This window comes from Protopterus annectens, chromosome 4.part0, assembly GCF_019279795.1.
Source record: "Protopterus annectens isolate FY-2018-M chromosome 4.part0, PAN1.0, whole genome shotgun sequence".
Taxonomy (NCBI): Eukaryota; Metazoa; Chordata; order Ceratodontiformes; family Protopteridae; genus Protopterus; species Protopterus annectens.
The window spans coordinates 551,220,776-551,242,057 of record NC_056733.1 but is presented as its reverse complement, the minus strand read 5'-3'; the positions used below and the strand labels follow the sequence as shown (position 1 = coordinate 551,242,057).

The following is a 21,282-nucleotide window of genomic DNA, read 5'->3' as shown; positions in this document are numbered from 1 at the left end:
GGTACTACTAATGCTAATGACATTACAGTAACTACTTTGACTAATAGTTTAGACACTAATTTTGAAACTGCTTTCCCAGAGCATGCTGCCATAAGTCACAGGCAGTAATAGACTGTGCATGTTTGTAGTGGCGCATAAACATCTGGCATCCATCAAATGGGCAGATTATACAATTTACGTTGCATACTGTACGGACAAATGTGCGATTTTTGACATTCAACCTCAAAAATAAAATGATGAATTAAGGGATGCCACATATTCACCAGAAGTGCATTATTTGTTAGAAATTAAAGCATTCAGGCTTGTGTATATTAATATTTTCTGGTGTTGTATGTTATTTTTTGTTTGTTTGTTTCTGTGTTTCCAAAACTGAGGATTATACTTGGATATTCTGCTGTTTTGCAATCTGCCTCAGTGTTGCTGCAGTCACTACTAACTTAGTGCCTATAGAAAAGCAGGAAGATATACAGATGTGTGAGGTATATATGCTCAAAGGCACATACTTTGCACAAATACAGTTTAGTCAACAGAGACAAAAAATAAACGATAATCAAAATAGTTGAGCTATGCTCGCTCAAAAGCACAACGTTAGTACAAATACATGAGCTATATATGCTCATAGGCAGAAATTTAAGATCCTTTTTTCTGGCTGAAAAAAAAATGCAAACTGCTATTTTGGAACCATAGTAGTAGACTGAAATGTCAAATAAATGTCAAATAAATGAATTTACAACAACTAAGCAATCATCTTTGGACTGCTAATTTTAAAGCGCATATACTCGTGTTTGGTTGCCATTTTACAAATAAAAAGGTATTATGAAGGTTAACGTGCCAAGTATATTCTCATATCTAAAGAGGTTAAAATAAATCTTTAAGTAATCCAATGACTGAACAGTAAACATAAGTTTTAAGAGAACAGATGTTATACTACAAGACTAAAGCAATTTAAAAGCAATATATCCCTTAGCTGAAGAAGTTTGTAGGCTGAGGCACAGGGCATCAACATACATCATAATACATTATAAGAAGTTATTTGAATGGCTTTGTCTGTGTAATGAAATTACATTGTAGTTAGAGGACATACAACATTAACAAGGATCCCCCAAGCTAGATGTAATCAGAACTTCCTCTTTACCTTAAGTAGACATGTAATAAACTATATTAGTTTTTTAGTTTTTGCCCCCAAAATATTGTTCAGCCTGAATAAAGATATATTTATTAATTTGAAAATGGGTATTTACAATGGTCACACCAGACAATTCCCAATTATAAACTAACCAATAAGGCATAAAATGGGAGACACAAGAGACAGTCATTGGAACAGGGACCACAGCATTATTGCAGAGAAATAATAAGTAGGACCCTCTTTTCTCTGAAGCATGTTTTAATAACATCAACATGCAAAACAATAGATTAAGACAGTACATGAATGAATGCTGCCAATGTACAGTATGACAGAGCAACTACAGATACTTGATAGTATATAGAGCAGAACCTGCTGACAAATAAAGCTGAGTAATAATCCAGTAAATGTTATAGCATATCATAAAACAGAGGATCCCTGGCACTTCACACAGGCATGATTCACTAAAGTGTGACCCACTGAAAATAATTGGGGGTGGAAGTCATAGTTCTGAGCTCAGGAATAGAACTTGGTGTTGCTGATGTAAGCTGAGATGTGCTGTTGAGTAATACAGAGATTCATATCCATGTATGTGCCACATGGCTTTGAGGTGAATTAAAATATAGTCTACATGTATATGAATTGTTATGTCTCCAAAGAGAGAAAGATTCCATTCTAACATACTGCACCTGAGCTGTGACAATGGATTAGTGTGGTGGGGGTCTGGCAGGTGCAGTGACAGTAAAATACAACCTATATATATATATATATATATATATATATATATATATATATATATATATATATATATATATATATATATATATATATATATATATATATATATATATACATACACACTCACACACCCACATACACAGCCATACCCATACATGCTTACAAATATGTTCCTACAACCCACAAAAACATGTACACACACACACACACACACACACACACACACACACACACACACACACACACACACACACACACAGAGTATCTTTCTCTCTATTGAATGATCTATGTGCATCACACCCATAGTAACTGCTGCTTGACAACAGCCAGATAGGGCCTACAACTGTCTGCTTTGTACTTTAATCAGATGAGGCAGATAAATAATGTTGTAGCTGTCCTGTATTTCTTTGTGTGTGTTTGCATGTGTGTGTGTGTGTGTGTGTGTGTGTGTGTGTGTGTGTGTGTGTGTGTGTGTGTGTGGTGGGCTGCAACTGTGACTGCAATGGGAGGGGTGCTCCAAGAGCAGCTGTGAATCGGAAGGTTTTAATTGGTGATGTGTCTGTATTCAGGTTCTGTCTCTGGGAAAAGGATGAATTAGGTACACAAAAATGTGATAAAATGTGATATATATATATATATATATATTGGTGTTTTCATAAAAACACGCTGCACATGAATGCTCACTTAGATCTCCAGCTTGAGCAAAGTGAGACTGAATCTTCAACAACTTTAAACAATAAACCGCTACTCTCTGGTTTTTCTTGTTGAATCTTCATCTTGCAAAGATTCCCTCATTGAACTAAATGGCTGCAATGCAGCTGTAAACTAAGTACACTTACACAGCTGTATAGCTGCTCTGCATGGAGCTTCATGCATGGATTCCAGTACTACCCAAGGATCCTTGCAGAGCAGTGCACAAAGAAGTGGAACTACTAAACAGCTAGATGTTTGTGAATCAGGAAATGTTACATACATACAAATATTTCAGACATGGGCAATAACTCCCTTCAAGCCTTGTACAGTTTTGTGCTGCATGCAAACTTTTTACAAACCCCAGACTGTATTTCCCAATATTTTAAGAAAACTAAAGTGCACTACACTATTCTGAGCACAGCTTTGTAGGATACATTCCAGTACCTTTCATATGAAGAGGTTGCTGCTATCATCACAACTCTCTACTCAAATAGTATTACTCCAAAGTTACACAAAGCTGGGAAAGAGACACAGTTGTGGTTACATTACACATCTCTCTTCACTGAGGATCTTTGACATGAATTTGTAATATTGAAAATGGGATACTTCATTTGCAGGTAAATAAGTGATCCTCATTTGTGTTAATATGCCTCACCTCCCATTTCCTGAATTTCCACAATTGCACATACATGATGTTCAGCTTCATGTAGAACCTCTATATTCTACTTGTCAGTAAGGTGGCTCGTTCAGGTATTTTGAATATCTAAACACTTGGTTGTTAATTGGTTTATCAACCTGGTGATATATATTTGATTCATTTTCAGCCCAAACTGATTCAGAGTTCTTCCAGCATCTAGAAATGCTAATAGATAATAAATCAAAGTACTGTAACAATCTCCTTTTTGGCACCAACCCTGTGCTATTTGAGGATCATCAAATGAAAAAAAAAAGTTCTTAAAAAAGTGAATTTTTGAATAGTTGTGTCATTTTGTCAGTTAAGCAGTTTCTACAGGCAGTGCTGCTGCAGGAACAGATGGAGGGCTAACTGGTGCTTTTATTAAAGTGCTGAACCCCCCTCCTCACATTCTTTCACTTGCCAGGCTACCGCTCTTGTTACTGCAGCCTTGCTATTGCTCTGACCTTTACTCCAGCCTTGCTTTTACTCTGTCTGTTACTCCAGCCTTGCTATTGCTCTGACCTTTACTCCAGCCTTGCTTTTGCTCTGTCTGTTACTCCAGCCTTGCTATTGCTCTGACCTTTACTCCAGCCTTGCTATTGCTCTGACTGTTACTCCAGCCTTGCTATTGCTCTGACCATTACTTCAGCCTTGCTACTGCTTTGACCTTTACTCCAGCCTTGCTATTGCTCTTACCGTTACTCCAGTCTTGCTATTGCTCTGACCTTTACTTCAGCCTCGCTATTGCTCTGACCTTTACTCCAGCCTTGCTATTGCTCTGACTGTTACTCCAGCCTTGCTATTGCTCTGACCTTTACTCCAGCCTCGCTATTGCTCTGACCTTTACTCCAGCCTCACTATTGCTCTGACTGTTACTCCAGCCTTGCTACTGCTCTGACTGTAAATGAAGAATTTGCTATAGCTACTCTCATCATAAAGCTTCGATTTCACATTAAAGCTCTTACATCATATTAAGGTCTTTGGACTTTTTGATCAGTATAAAAAGAATCTGCAGTAGTCACAAGTTATCATAACAATGACAGGAGTCACTAAGTAAAAAATATTTGTTTCTTTTAGTAACCAGGTAAGTTTCCCCTATATACAGCTGATCTTACTTAGCAGTATCCTGTGAATGTTGTCTTTAGTATGCTTCTTAAAAGGAGTCACAGCTTCTAAGTAGAGACTGCAAGAATCAAACCCATGTCTTCAGGATATATCTTGCTGAGAGAATATCATCTCAGTCACTAACCCTGTTATCAGAAAGTAACAGTTTATTTATACCGTGCCTGTCAATAACTCAGGGCAGTTTACTGTTTGGCTTACATTATGTGCAGTGCTTCAGAAATGTCAGTGTCAGTCTAAAGCAAATTAAGAACATCATCTTCAGACTGTACTAATCACAACAGACTTACTAGTCTACACAGATAGTTTCTATAAAGTATTTTCCACTTTAAATGACATACAGGCTGCTAACCATTTCCTCTGTCAAGAGCAAGGATATGCAGTCAAGTAATCAGTTTTGTGGTGATATGAAATGAGTTACTTGTGTTTCCAGTTTCCTACTGATATACTGCAGTTGTAACAGCATTGCACAAAGCTTGTGGAAAAGAACATGTATTATGTTCATGCAGTAGAATGCACAATGTCACTTGACTGCATTGATCAATATTAACCTGGTAATGTTACGATTTTAATATTCAGGAGGAGATCTTGATGCTGAGGAGGAAACTGGAAAAGTCGGAAAAAGAACGCAATGAAATAAGACAAAGCTCTGACTTACTGGAAAGCAAGGTAAGAGTACACGAATTCTTAGTTTTAATTGATATAATGAATACTTAGATTGCTCAGTACTATAAAAGTCCTTTGTGGAATGATATATAGAATTACAGAGTTCATCTATTATAAACAGCAACCACAGATTTTGAACCAGCTTGTACTCAATAATGGCTCCCTATTGAAATGTTGGCATTCAAAATACTGAGTGCCAAGAGGCCAAAAAAAAAAAGACCAAAAAGCCAGAGAAGAGCAAATCTCGAAAATCACTCTTCTTCTTAAAACTTCTTTTTACGGTGGGGGCAAGACCCTCCCCCCATGCCCTAAACTTGTATATACCAAGTCCAAGATCACCTGGTTTAAAAGCCTGCATTTGCACTTGTTTCCCACCTTTCCTATAACTAGTCTAGTCCAGATACAAGACTGTATATAAGCTTCTGAGCCTCCCAAGCCTTTCTGTGTTGGAGGGAAGCCTTCTAGCTTATCAGTGCGAGTGGTAAGCACTTGGCAGCCTATCTACCACATGAGGAGTGGTTTCTGGTCAAAAAGTTCTAGTTTATTTGACGCTTGGGCAGTTTTTCCATCTCTTTCAACCTTCTGGTTTAAAAGCCTGCATTTGTGCTTATTTCCCACCTTTCCTGTAACTAGGCTAGTCCAGATACATATTTGCTGTATCCAGGACTGTTTGAAAGCTTCTGAGAGGTGCCAAAGTCTGCTCTTCAATTTTTCCCTTAGATCTGCTAGTTCTCTCCTCTCCTGCACTTTTACTAGCTTATTAGACTAGCACTTTACCATACCAGACTTCTTGTAGCAATTATTGTACCACACAAAAGTGCTACCAGCACTAAACATTCTGTAAGGAAACAGCTCCAGTACTTATTATTAATGCCCACCCCTCCAGGCATGTCTAAAGGTGAGTTCCCTGTGCTTTCTCCTATTAACCTGGTGAACTTGGACATCCTGAGGCAATGTAGCAACTGCCTCATGTACACTGACAACCCTCTCCTCTTACCTCCCAACACTCAGACTTGCAAGAGATGCACTTATATATCTAAATTGGAAGCCACACACTCTCCAACCAAGACCGGAATAGCTGGTCAAGTGGAAAAGGTCAGCACTTGCACCACACCACATGGAACACATAGCCCTCCAGAACACACACTAGCACTGCCTTTACATAAAAGCACAAACCATACACCTACCTTCGCGGAGGCTCTCAATAAAAATCTAGCCAAACAGCAGAGACGTCCAAGGCAGAAACACACTCAACCACAACACAACACTAATCACGAGACACATAACTCTCCTAAACAGTGTGCCACTCAACCAAAGCCCCTAAGGCAAAACAGCATGCCCAGCACACTAGTCATAGGTGACTTGATAGTGAGGCACACTGATGTCTCAATCACTAGGTTAAATAAGACGAAAGTAACAGTCAGCTGCCTGTAAGGTGCCAGGATCCACCACATAACGCACGCACTCAGGTTCCTCGACAACAGGTACAAATATGACTCTGTCATTGGAAATGTGGATGTGAATGACCTGAGACATGCCTCCATGGACTACATGAAAAGAGACATGGAGGAGCTCTCGGATTATGTAGCCCAGGTGGGTATGACCCTAGCCTTGAGCAGCATCCTACCATCACCCAGAATGATACCACAGTACAAGCAGAAAATTATTGATTTCAACAATTGACTAAGCTTCTGGTGTCATTCTAAGGAGATCCAGTATCTGTCTGCCTGGAATGACATGACTGACATACCTCAATGCTTTGCCAAAGATGGCCTGCATCTTTCATCACTGTGGTTCTGGATACTGGCCAAGACTCTTGCCACCCCTATAGTACTTTTTTTAGGTGGTGTTCCAAAGACCAAATTACCACCATAACAGCTACAAACAAAGGCAAATTTAGAAGTCTAAATCTCAAAATGCACTTACTCAAAGCACTCCTTAAAATGGAGAACATCGACATTTGTGCTGTAACAGAGACCTGGTTCAAGGCAGCAGAAAGCACCAATACACTACCATGCTATAACTCATTCCACACCGTTCGGCCCTAGAATTTGGACTGAAGCTCCAAAGATGGTAGTGTTTCCATATTCATAAAGGATGCGCACACCTCTAGACTGGTAGCCCAACATAACGCATCAGACATATCTCAGGTGCAGCTAACATTGGGTAAGACAGCGATTCAGGTTGTAGCCTGTTATAGGTCACCAACCATCTCCCAAGACTCACACTCCACATTCCTAAGCACCCTGGAGAATATTAGGGTCCAACCTAACACTCTCATACTAAGCAACTTCAACTACCCCTCCATTAACTGGGAAAACTGCTCATGTACCAATACACTTGCCCAACATTTCCTGGAATTCAGTAATTCCAATGGCCTGGACCAGCTCATTCTTACCCCCACTAGAGCTAGCAACATCCTTGACCTGGTCATTACTAACATGGGCAACCATTGCTCAACACCACTAGTCAACTCCTCCCTGGTTAGATCTGACCACAAACTAATCATCTTGGAAATCCCCCCCCCCCCCACAAAGGTAATCACCATGAAAAACTTTTCCAAAGCTAACTTTGGGGTCCTAAAAACAGAGGTGGCTAACTTCATGGCACCCATGCAAATGGAGAATAGCTGTATGACCACCACCAAATCATACACCAATGCACTGTACAAACATGTACACAAATACATGGATCTCACCATACCCAACAGAACCAAGGATGCTCTCCTCCAAAAAAAGAAGCCAATCTTGTGGTCCCCAGCAATAAGCAAACTCTACAACAGAAGGAGGAAACTGATGTGGAATAAGGTGAAGTCCCAAGACTGGAAAAAACTCCCTTATCAGCCTCAACAAAAAGTTGAGATCCCTCATCAAATTCTCTAATGCTAGTTATGAAAACAGAATTGCAGCATACTGTAAAGACAGCCACAAGGCCTTCTATAGTTATGTAAAGAATCTCCATGACAATACCCAGATTTGCTGTAAGCTACTGCACAATGGTACCTCCTATACCGAGCCAACAGATATTGCCAATATACTGGCCGACAGAATCATTGCTAACTTTATCACTCACTCTCCCCTCCAAAGGACCAATCACAATACCAGTAGATTGCCAGGCACCTAGTATTACTGCTGCGTAGATTAAAACAGCACTGTCCAAGGCCAAGAATGCAGCTTTTATGGGACCTGACAATAACCATGGCTGTTTTCTACAGGAACTACAGAGTAAACTGGCACCTCACCTGTGTGCCTGTTCAATCACAAACTCACCTCACTGCACTGCTGTAGTCATCCCTCTCCACAAAGGAGGAGCGACTACAGACCCTGGGAACTATCGCCCCATTAGCCTGACAAGTCTGATATGCAAAGCTATGGAATGCATCATCATGGACCTAATAAACAAGGATACAGGGAATCTCCAAACTCTGGATCTAACACAGTTTGGTTTTGTGAAGGGTAGATCATGCCTGCTCAACATGGTTGACTTCTTTGAGTCAGTCACCAGAACTGTGGATGAAGACAAGGTGGTTCATACAGCCTATCTTGATCTGGCCAAGGCCTTTGATGCCATCCGCCACTCAGGAATCATAGAAAAACTCACTAAGCTAGGCATCAACCACTATATCACTAGGTGGGTTGCAAATTGGCTCACAGATAGAATCCACAGTGTGAAAGTAGCTGACTTCAAGTCAGACTGCCAACCAGTCATGAGTGTAGTCCCACAGGGATTGGTCCTGGGTCCTCTCCTGTTTGGTATCTACTTCTCAGAAGTCCAGGCCAACACGAAGGGACTCTGGCTGACAAAGTTCACAGACGATTGCAAGTTGGAAGCCATTATTAACTGCCCAAGTGATGTTGACATCCTACAGTAAGGCTTCACTGAGACCAATGACTGGTGTCAGAACCATGGCCTTAAGCTCAATGCTAAAAAATCTGTCATCATCCCTTTTGGGACAAACCCAGTTCCCATGAATTACCACATTGATGGTAGTCCACTGAACACAGAAGGTGTTATAAGAGATCTGGGAACACCGGTTGACAGTAACCTCTTTTGACCACCACATTGCTACTGTGATCAGAAAGCCCTTCTATGTGGTATATCTCATTACTAGGGTTTTGCATCCAGGAAGAAAGAGGTCATTGTCTCCCTCTATTCTTCCTTCATTAGGCCAGTCATTGAGTACAATGCCCCATTTGGCATGTACCTCACTAGACATCTGCAACAACTGGAGAGGGAGCAAAAGTACCTCACAAAGAGGATCCTAGGCCTTAAAAATGTGTCGTATATGGACAGACTCAAAAAACTCCAACTATTCTCTGTCTCATATCACCTACTTTAAGGTAATCTCTGCTTGACTTACAAAGCCATGTCTGACCCAGCTCTGTTAGAAATGCTGCATCTAAAGAAATCCCAATCCCTCCACACCACACACTCCAGAGACCTCAACCTCATTACCACAATCAATAGAACATGCTGGAGGGACAGGTTCATAACCCAGAGACTGGCCATGCTATGGAATAGACTTCCCATACATGTCAAGTGGACTGCCTCACTGGTCCTCTTCAAGAGAAATCTTGATGAGTGGATGGGAAATAGAAAATGCACCCTGCGGATCACTTCAGTGGCTCTACTTGACAGAGGCACTGGGAACTAAGGTCGGGTGGCATGATGCCAGGGTAATCCTATGGGCTAGGCTTGTAAAGGCCCCAGGACCATTAGCCTTGTACACACCTATGAACCTATGAACCTATACCTTACAGAAAAGGGACTATGTCAAGAAATGGCATCTTGGTTTTAATACATGCAAGTTTGTTCTGTCAGCCATTCAGTCTCCATATTTTGGAACTCACACTAGTGGGACATGACATTTCAAATGGTTACCCTCGATAACCATAATTTTCTGAACATTAGTCAACAATATCCAGTTACCCCATAGTTCCAAATACCCTTTGCTGCAAATCATACCGTTTTCTGAATGTAGCCATTCACCTTCCCACTTTTCTTCATTAAATAAGCTAGCACTATAGATTAACAAAAGCAGTGCATTTATCAGGGCTTCTACTTTCCTTTTATTTCTAAGGGCTTTTTGAATATGGACTATAAGCCAGTGGTAAACAACAGAGAATACAAAGTGTAGTGCACAGCAGCATATACGTTACAACAAATCTTAACAAAATTTACAAAGGATGGAATTAATAGCCCAAAATAACAAACTGATAATGAAATGCTGGATGTAATGCTTACTATAAACAGTGCGTACAGCAGTTTGGAAGATATACGATAAAGGAAGGAGAGAGAAAAGCAAAGAAGGAAAAAGAAATGGGGTGAAAATGGGAAGAGGTATGAAAAGATAAAAGTTATAGATGTAGTCATGTATCTGTGAGAGAAAAGATGTGGTACGTAGCCTTGTGAACAGAGAAAGTGGAGCACAGGAGGAACTGACTTTCTTTATATAGGTCTATTTTTGTGCATAGCACACAATGAACACGATTTAATAAATAGTATCTATAGCCGGGCAGAAAGTGTTGGCAGGGCACGATCAGCCATCCATCATGTCTGGCAGGAGAGAATAGCCTATGCCCTTCTAAGCTGGAAATATCTGGTTGAAGACTCATTGTGTCTGTTATTCTGAAAGTGTCTTAGTTCTGGTTTAAGAACCTGGGCTTCAAACCAGTAATTTTACATTAGGAGGGTTGTGGTCTAGACTCTTGTGGCAGGAGAGTGTGGCCTACACTCCTCTAAGCTGGGAATTGCTGGTGAAGGCTTATTATGCCTGTTATTCTAAGTGTCTTTATCATTATTCTGGTTTAAGCACTTGGGTTCCAAACCAGTTACTTTACATTAAAAAAGATTTCTGCTCTAAGCACTTGTGGCAGTAGAGGGTAGCCTACACCCTTCTAAGCAGGAAATTGCTGATTGAAGGTTTAATGCATCTTTTATTCTGAAGTGAATTAGTTCTCACTTCATCACTTGGGCTCCAAAAACAGTTGTTTTACATTAGGAAGGTTTGTATTTTAGATTCTTGTGGCAGGAGAGTATGGGCTACATTCTTCTAAGCTGGAAATTGCTGGGGAATTGCTGCTTTATTTTTACTGTTGTGACTGTAATTTTATGAACTTTGAATTTCTAGTACATCTGGATTATATAGCATAAGCCAGATTCAGACTTGCTGAATCTAGACTGTTTGGTATCACTTGAGCACTAAAACCAGCTCTTCACTGAGATGCTGAAAGATCTGAGGCATCCATTGCTTCCAACTAACTATAAGTCCCTGTTTTTGCTCTTATATTGGACTTTTAATCTGTATTTGCATTTTACTGTTTGAATTCGTTGAACTGTTTTTTGCCACATTTTACTGGATACTGTACTAGTTAAGCTGTAGCATAGTCCAGTTCCAGATTTGCTGTTTCTAGGTCTGTTTTGTAACTTCTGTGCACCAAATTCAAGCCATCTTTGTTGGTTAAAGCCATTCTGCACCATTGTGGGAGGAGTGTGCTGTCTGGGTCGCATCTAATTGAGGGTGATTGGAACAGAGTTCAGAGGGAGAAGCCTTATTAACTAGTTTGAGTTAAAAGGGTTATTTCATGTTTTATTTAAGCCCTGCATTTGCGCTTGGCTTGTTTGCATGTAGCACACCATTGTGCACTCCTGCTTAGTGGTGGTTACTGTTGGTGGTCATAGAAGCAAATGTTTTGCTTGTTAATGTTTCCCTTAGCACTGTGCTTGTGGCCCTCCAGAGGATTTTTGTGGCCTGGCTCTATTGTCAGGTGGAACACTAAGCCTAGCCTCAGAGGTACCAACACACCTCTCACCCACTAGCCATTTCTAAGTGTGACCTCTTTTCCTGACCATATAAATTCACCTAACACTATGGATGGACAACCTCTGACAGTTTTGCCAACCAGCTTGGTCAACATGGGCATCCTGAGGCAGTGTAGCAACTGACTCATGTGCACCGATATTTCTTTAATCCTAGTCCACACAAACCCAACATGTGACAGGTGCAACTATATTAAGAACCTTGAATCCATGCTCTCTCACACACCAGTCAGTACATATTACAATGAGTGAGTTGTCAGCATGCACACTTCACCTCCTACTCCATCCAAACCTACATCACACATACCTACATTTGCGGAAGTCCTCAACAGAAACATACCTAAGCAACAGAGACTTCCCAAATACAAGCATGCTACACATAGTACTTCCTCTGCAGAACACAATACACATAATAGCTCATGCACAAGTATCTCACCTGTCAAGCCCTTAAGGCAAAACACAAAACCAAAAATATTAGTCATAGGTGATTCCATTGTGAGACACACATGTCCCTCTCATTAGGCTGGATAAAAAAAAGGTTACGGTCAGCTGTCTGTCAGGTGTCAGGATCCGCCATATCACACATACACTCAAGTGTCTCAATAACAGGTACTGTTATGTCTCCATCATAGTCCATGTTGGTGTGAATGACTTGAGACGTACCTCTCTGGACTATATGAAAATAGACATAACCGAGCTCTCGAACTATGTGTCTCAGGCAGGTATGTCCCTAACCTTAAGCAGCATTTTGCCTTCACCTAGGATGATGCCTCAATACAAATAGAAAATGATTGACTTCAATAATTGGCTTAGTTTCTGGTGCCATTCTAAGGGGATCCCGTATCTGTCAGCCATGGGGGGAAGAAATTGCTGTTTAGGAGTATGAGGGAGCAAGCCCTAAACTGAAAAAACTCCCTCCACAACTTAAATAAGTAGGTAAGACATCTTGTGAAGTCCTGCAAAGCAAACTATGAACCCAAATTAGCTTCCTCAACTAAGGACAGTCATAAGGCATTCTTTAGTTACATCTGTAACCTAAAAGGAAAGGCACAGATTTGTGGTCCACTGGTAGTTAATAATACCACACATAATGAGCCTGTGGACTTAGCTAACCTGATGGCTGACAGGTTCTGTGAAAACTTCACTTTCCTGTCCCCACCACACATACCCCATGACAGCCCTACAACCTGTCCCCTACCTTGTATATCTAATAGCATGTCATAAATGCACTGTCTAAGGCCAAAGACACAGCATCAATCTGACATAATAACATCCCACTCTGTGTCCTACATGGGCTCCAACAAGAATTAGCAACACCATTGGATACTCTTTTCAATCAAAGTCAAAGCACCAGTTTCATCCCAGCTGAATAGAAAATGGCCACTGTTATTCTCTTGCATAAAAGTGGTGCTTCCACTGACCCTGGGAACTATAGACCTGTTATCTGCAAGACCTTGAAGTGGATCATCATGGACCTTATCAACAAGATATAAGTAATCTGCAAACACTTGACTCTACTTAGTTTGGATTTGCCAAAGGGATGTCATGCCTGTTAAACCTGGTGGACTTCTTTGAGACAGTGACCAAGGCCCTGGACAATTGGAAATCTGGTCATACAACCTACCTAGACTTAGCCAAGGCTTTTGACAGTATCCCTCTTTCAGACATCGACAAACTCACCCAGGTAGGTGTCAACCCTTATATTGTTGGATGGGTCACTAACTGGCTCTCTGATGGAACACATACAGTCAAAATGTTGGAATCCACCTCCAACAGCAGACCTGTAACCAGTGAGGTTCCACAGGGGTCCGTCCTGAGACCTCTAATGTGTGGAATTTATTTCTCTGAAGTACAAGCAAAAACTAAAGGTGCATGGCAGACAAAGTTTGCTGATGACTGCAAACTGGGAATGGTCATAGAATCTCCAAATGATGTCAACATCCTATAAGAGAGTCTTACACAAACAAATGACTGGTGCCAAATTCATGGCCTTAAACTCAGTGCAAAAAATGTATTATCATCCCTTTCTGAAAGAGCTATTTTCCTAACTACTACATTAATTGCAACACCCTAAGTATGCACTCAGTGGTGAGAGACCTGGGCACACAGGTTGACAGCAGCCTTACCTTGGATCACCATGTCTCCACAGTGGTAAGAAGAGCATTCTATATTGCTCATCTCATAAATAAGGGCATTGCCTCCAGAAAAAAAGAAGTTATAACCTCCCTGTACTCATCTATCATCAGGCCAGTAATTGAGTACAACCCCCCTTTTGGTATGTACCTTTCCAAGCACCTGCAGCAATTGGAGAGACCACAGAGGTTCCTCTCAAAGAAAATTCAAGGTCTTCACATCTGTCCTTTGTGGATTATCTGAAATCACTGTCACTTTATTGTGTTTCATACAGACTACTCAGAGGCAATATCTGCCTTGCATAAAAGGCAATCTCTGACCCTGCTTTATTTGAAATGCTGCATGTCTCCAAGTCAAATGATGCATGGGTTACTTGCTCTAAATACCTTAACCTGGTATGTGATATTAATAGAAGCTTCTGGAAGGGCAGATTTGTCTCCCAGAGGTTACCATACCTTTGGAACAGACTCCCACTTCAAGTCAAACAGAGCACCTCATTGGCCCTCTTCAAACACAATCTGGACAATTGGATGTGTAATCATAAATTCACCCTGGGGATTCTACCTGTGTCTCTCTTGGACAGGGAAATAGGTGCTGATCATGGAAATAAGGGTAGAACTTGTCTAGGCTTGTAAAGGCCCTAGGGGCATTCACCTAGTAACTTCCTATTATCCTATGATCTTAGTCCTGGAACTGCTGGAAGCTTGGAAGACTGCAAACAAAGCATTTGGACTACATTTTGCATCTAGGGAAGTACTTTAAAATACTGCACTTATCTTACCATTTAAATTAGTTTTGCTTGTTGTGTTTGCTCTTTATCTGAATTTAAAGCTACTAAATTAAAACATTTCCACAGTCTGCAGTACATGTGAAGTGGTTTCTGGGCCATGCCCAGGTGTTCTGAGTGGGCTCTCATTTTATTGCATTTTTACTAGCTCTCTCGAGAATTTAGTGGCTTTTGAACATCATGCCCCATACTGTATATCTGGCCTTGGAAGCTCCTCCCAATCTCATCTTCTATATACCTGGACCTAGAATGTACTATCAGTCTTATCTCTTCTGCTTAAATTACTGGCTGCCTGCCTGCCTTTGAATCACCTGGTAATTACTTTAAACTAGTTGTTAGGTTTGTTTTTGGTACCTTTTCACTTGTGGCAAACTATGGTTTACATTAAGAAGACTGGGCCTTCAATTCTAGTGGCAATAGAAAGGTATTCTGCTCTGTCTGGGTTGGAATATACACAGGAAGGCTTAATTGAGAATTACATCTTGTAGCTAGTTGAGTGGTTTGTTTCTGACACCCTTTCACTTTTGGGTAACTGAAGTACATTTTTACATTAAGAAGACTGGGCCTGCAATTCTACTGGCAGTAGAAAAGAAGCCTAGACTGCCAGAGTCAGGAAACACAGAGAGGGTCTTAAAGTGACAATTACTTGTTGTAGCTAGTTGGCACCTTTTCACTTTTGGCTAAACAAAGTAGGTTTTTTACACTAGGAAGACTGGAACTGCTATTCTAGTGGTAGTAGTAAAGTGGCTTCAGAGTTGGGAAACACAAAAGGAGGCTTAAGGTGAGACTCAGCCGTAGGGCATTTTAGAGACTTAGTTGTTTGGTGTTAAAGGATATGTACGAGGGTAGTGTGACAGCGGTGAGGTCTGCGGTGGGAGTGACGGATGCGTTTAAGGTGGAGGTGGGGTTACATCAAGGATCAGCTCTCAGCCCTTTCTTATTTGCAGTGGTGATGGACAGGTTGACAGACGAGATCAGACAGGAATTCCCGTGGACTATGATGTTTGCAGATAAGATTATGATCTGTAGTGACAGTAGGTAACAGGTGGAGGAGACCCTGGACAGATGGAGATATGCTCTAGAGAGAAGAGGAATGAAGGTCAGCAGGATTAAGACAAAATATATGTGTGTGAATAAGAGGGAGGATAGAGGAATGGTGAGGATGCAAGGAGTAGAGGTGGCGAAGGTGGATGAGTTTAAATACTTGGGGTCAATAGTTCAGAGTAACAGTGAGTGTGGAATAGAGGTGAAGAAGAAAGTACAGGCAGGATGGAGTGGGTGGAGAAGCGTGTCAGGAGTGATTTGTGACAGACGAGCACCTGAAAGAGTGAAAGGGAAGGTCTACAAGAGGGTAGTGAGACCAGCTATGTTATATGGGTTGGAGACAGTGACACTGACAAAAAGGCAGGAGTTTGAGCTGGATGTGGCAGAGTTAAATATGTTAAGATTTGCACTGGGTGTGATGAGGGTGGACAGGATTAGGAATAAGTATATTAGAGGGTCATCCCAGGTTGGAAGGTTTGGAGACAAAGCCAGAGAGGCAAGATTACATTGGTTTGGACATGTGCTGAGGAGGGATGCTGAGTATATTGGGAAAAAGATGCTAAGGATGAAGCTACCAGGTAACAGGAAAAGAGGAATGCCTAGGATAAGGTTTATGAATGAGGTGAGAGAGGACATGCACATGGTTGGTGTGACAGAGCAAGATGCAGAGGACAGAAAGAAATGGAAACAGGTGATCTGCTGTAGCGACCCCTAACGGGAACAGCCGAAAGAAGATGATGAGTTGTTTGGTGTTAATCTGCACTTGAGAGTTACTTTTGCCTTACTTTTGCATTAAAGTAATCAGGATCATCCCTGTTGTGGTAGAATGTGTTTACCTGGTCTCTTGGAGTTGAGAAACATAACAAGGAGCTCAGAGTATAGTTGCTTATTGGCCAGAGGGCTTGGCAATTAGTTTTCAGCCTTTCTTCTGTGTGCTATAAATTAGGCACATTTGCAAAGAGCTGTTAACCATGCAGTGGTGGATAGCAGTACCCTATATATTAACAAATCTATAAAGCTAGTAGTTAGGACTTTGTCCTGTAGCACAGAAAGACTTTGCATGGAGCTAGGCTTAGGGTAGCTAGTTAGTGCATTAAACAGCACTAATACCAGATCTTAGCACTATCTAACATGTGGTCTTAAATGTAGACACCACTCAGGTGATCCTTGAAAAACCAAGTCCCTAAACCATAATAGCCCAACCCTAATTTAGGTCCTGACAACATGGATATGTAATTGTCTCTTTGACCAGCTTGGTAGGTATTGACATCCTGAGACAATGAAGCACTTGTCTCATTTATTCAGAAAATCTTTTAATCCTTAAAGAAACAAACAGAGTATTAAAGAGATGCATATACATATGTTTCTTGGAGACAAAAATCTCCCTTACAAACAAGGTTATCAAGAACGCACACACTACATACCTCTCACCACACACATAGTGCTTCTTATGCTCAGACAGTTAAAATAAACCTTGCTAAACCTCAAATACCTCCTAAGTCAGCAAACAGCAATACAAGTCCTCAGCAATCACTAAAGCATACATGAAAAGCAACAACTAGTACCACACATAAGCCTACACCCAATGATCCACCAAGAACAAAGTCCACAAGACAAGCAAACACTTTATCTGGTACTCTTATCATACGGCATTCAGTTATACAATGCACAGATGCCCCCTCTCACCAAGCTGGACAAGGAGAAAATAAGGGTGAGTTGCCTATATGGAGCTGCAGTGTCATGCACACACTCAAGTTACTTGGATAGGTACAACTACGATTCCATCAGAGTGCATGTAGGTGTAAATGACCTGAAGCATATCTCACTGAACTATCTGAAAAGAGACATTATGAATCTCTCTGAATATGTGTCACAGACAGGTATGTGTCTTGAGCTGAGCAGCATTCTACCTTCACCAGAGATGATGCTACAGTGTGAACAGAAAATTTATTTTAATAATTGTTTTTTATCAGCATGGTTAACAGACCGCATTGCTTTGTCATGGATGGTCTACACCCCCCTCCCCCAGGCTTTTGGATGACAGCTAAAACTTTATCCACCAAAACTACCAACATAACAAAAAAAAAAAAAAAAAAAAAAAAACTCAAAGCAAATTTAAGGTGTTGGTGCTCAGTGCTAGGACCCTACACAAGAAATTCCACACCCTAAAGCTCTCCTCACTCTGGAAAATTTAGACATCTGTGATCTACTGAAACTTTGTTTAAAGCCCCAGAAAGTACTCTAGCAGTGAAAGGATACAGTCTCTTATAGGTTCATAGGTTTGTACTAGGCTATTGACTCTAGGGCCTATACAAGCCTAGCCATAACAATTCCCTGGCTATTTCTTCCCACGGTATTTGCTTCCCTGGACCCCTGTCTAGCAGGGTGACTGACGCGATCCCCAGGGTGAATTTCCCATCCAATCATCAAGGTTCCTTTTGAAGAGGGCCAAAGAGGTGCTCTGCTTGACATGTATTGGCTGTCTATTCCAGAGTCTGGGGAGTCTCTGGGTCAAGAACCTATCCCTCCAGCATGTTTTGTTCATTATGATGACAAGGTTTAGATCCCTGGAGCATGTGTCTCTGAGGGATTGGGATTTCTTTAAGTATAGCATGTCCAACAGCTCTGGGTTTGACATGGCCTTGTATGTTAAGCAGAGATCGACTCTGAGTAGATGATATGTGACACAGTATAGGTGGAGTTTTTTCAGGTGGTCAGCATAGGGTATCTGCTTTAGGCCTGTGATTATTTTAGTGAGGTATTTCTGCAGCCTTTCCAGTTGATGCAGATGTTTTGAGAGGTAGATACCAAAGTTGTATTCTATAATGGGTCTAATGAGGGATGAGTACAGTGGGACAATGACCTCCTTTTTTTCTGGATGAAAAGCCCTTAGTGATGAGGTGTGCCACATAGAATTTCCTGACTGTTGTGGCGATGTGGTTGAGACCACTGTCCACCTGTGTCCCTAAGTCTCTTATCACACTTTCGGTGTTTAGTGTACTGTCACCTATGTGTGGGTACATATTTTTTCCAAAAGGGGATACCTATACATTTCTTGGCATTGAACTTGAGCTCACGGCTCTGGCACCAAGCATCTGTTTCTGTAAGGCCCTTTTGTAGAATATCCACATAATTTGGGGATTCAATAATGGCTCCCAATTTCCAGTCATCTGTGAACTTTGTTAGCCAGAGTCCCTTAGTGTTGGCCTGTACTTCAGAGAAGTAGATGCCAAACAAGAGCGGTCCCAGGACTGAACCCTGAGGTACTCCACTTGTCACTTGTCTGGAGCTGTATTTGAAGTCAGCTACTTTTACAGTGTGGGTTCTGTCAGTAAGCCAGTTGGCAACCCATTGAGTGACATAGGGATTAATGCCCAGCTTATTAAGTTTATCTATGATTCCAGAGTGGGGGATGGTGTTGAAGGCCTTGGCAAGGTCCATATAGGCTGTGTAGACAAACTTATCCTTGTCCACGGCTCTGGAGACTGATTCGAAGAAGTCAGTCAGGTTCAAGGGACAAGATCGGCCCTTCACAAACCCAAACTGAATGGGGTCCAGTGTCTGAAGGTTGCCAATGTCCTTGTTTATAAGTTTCATGATAATACGTTCCATGGCCTTGCAGATCAGGCTCGTCAGACTGATGGGGGTGGTAGTTTTCGGGATCCAAGGTGGATCCCCCCTTGTGGAGTGGGATGACTGTAGCTGTGTGCCACTCAGTGGGTACGAAGCCTGAGGTAAGGCTATGATTAAACATGACACTTAGGTGAGGTGCCAGTTCATTTTGTATTTCATGCAGTACACAGCCTGGGATGTTGTCTTGTCCCAAGGATGCTGTATTCTTAGCTTTGGAGAGTGTGTTTTCTACCTGTGTGACTGTTATTACTGGAATTTGGCAATCTTTTTAAGTATTTAGATGGGCCCTTTAGGGGGTGAGAGGGGGGTGAAGTTTGCACTGAATAGTTCTGCCAGGATATTGGCATTATCCTTGGGATCAGTATATTTAATGCCATTCTGTTGTAGCTCAGAGCAGATCTTAGCATTGCCATTTAGATTCTTGACATAGCTATAGAATGCCTTGTGGTTGTCTTTGGAAACTTTGGCAATTTTGTTTTCGTAACTAGCTTTGGAGGATTTTATGAGGGATCTCCGCTTCTTACTGAGGCTGGTAAGGGATTTTTTTTGCATCCTGGGATTTTCCTCTTTTCTGCAACAGTTTCTTCCTTTTGTTGCAAAGTTTGTTTATGTTTATGGCAAGGGACCACCAGATTGGCTTCCTTTTTTTGGAGGAGAGCATCTTAGTTCTATTGGGGATGGCACGATTCATGCATGAGTGGATGTGCTCGTACAGTGCCATAGTGTGGGATTCAGCAGTTGAACTTTCAATTCCTGAATACATGGGTGATATGAAGTTTGGCACTTCTGACTTGAGTAGCATGAAGTTGGCTTTGGAGAAATTATTTACAGAGGTTTCCTTACTGGAGGGTGGGGGTGGGATGTGGATGTCAAGGTTGATTAGCTTAAGGTCAGACCTGACCAATGAGGGGGTGACCATAGGTGTGGAGCATTGATTTCCCATGTTGGTAATGACAAGGTCTAGGATATTGGTGCCCCTGGTGGGACTAATGATTAGTTGATCCAGGGCATTGGAATTTATGAATTTCAAGAACCGTTGGGCAAAGGTGTTGGTATATGAGTAGTTTTCCCAGTTAATGGCAGGGTAGTTGAAATCACCCAGTATTAGGGTGTTTGGTTGTATCTTAATATTTTCCCCTTATGTATATTTCCCACATATTTAATCCAACAGCAGCACAAAGCAGGTGCTAAAGGTGGAGGTGTCTTGATCAACATTAGCAATAAATGCAGCTCCAGGTTGGTTAAATAGGATGACACTCTGGAGTTCATCCATGGCCAAGTTTCCATAGGCAAGGTTCCTTACCATGTCCTGGACAGTGAGAGGACATCCTCTTTGACTCAGGAAGGTCACATTTTTTGCCTAGACCTTCTTGAGGTACTCACCATCCAACCAAATACTCTATTCATGGGAGAATTTAACTATCTCTGCATAAACTGGGAAATATATCTGCCTCTAACTCATATGTATGTTTCCTGGACTTTATTAACACAAACACACTGGACCAGATAGTGCTCAATCCAAATAGGGGATCATGAATATTAGACGTAGTACTTACCAACATGGGAAAGTGTTGCACCCATCCCCCATGTCACATTCTCATTGGTGACATTGGACTCCAATGCTGTCTTTCTCAAAACAAAAATCAAGCCAAACTAAACCCTTAATAGTTAGGAACTATTCTAAGGCAAACTACATCCTATTAAGCAACATTTTGGCAAAGTTCATGGCTCCCCAAAACCCCAAGAATACAGCTACATATACAGAATTATTTACATAAAATCTGTACAAACATGTAAATGGCTTGGTTGAGGCTACCATACCTACCAGAAGTAAGCCAAGATTTAACA

The 21,282-nt window shown here is 41.3% G+C and overlaps 1 protein-coding gene across 3 annotated transcripts in view; it reads left to right on the top strand.

The window, feature by feature from the left end:
• MYO18B (myosin XVIIIB) overlaps positions 1–21,282 on the top strand; it is a 2,352,406-nt gene that overhangs the window by 1,154,183 nt on the left and 1,176,941 nt on the right. For all 3 annotated transcript variants that reach the window (XM_044068483.1, XM_044068482.1, XM_044068484.1), the window contains one exon: positions 4,932–5,021. In XM_044068483.1, the coding sequence (XP_043924418.1) occupies positions 4,932–5,021 (90 nt within the window). The remainder of the gene's footprint in view (positions 1–4,931; positions 5,022–21,282) is intronic.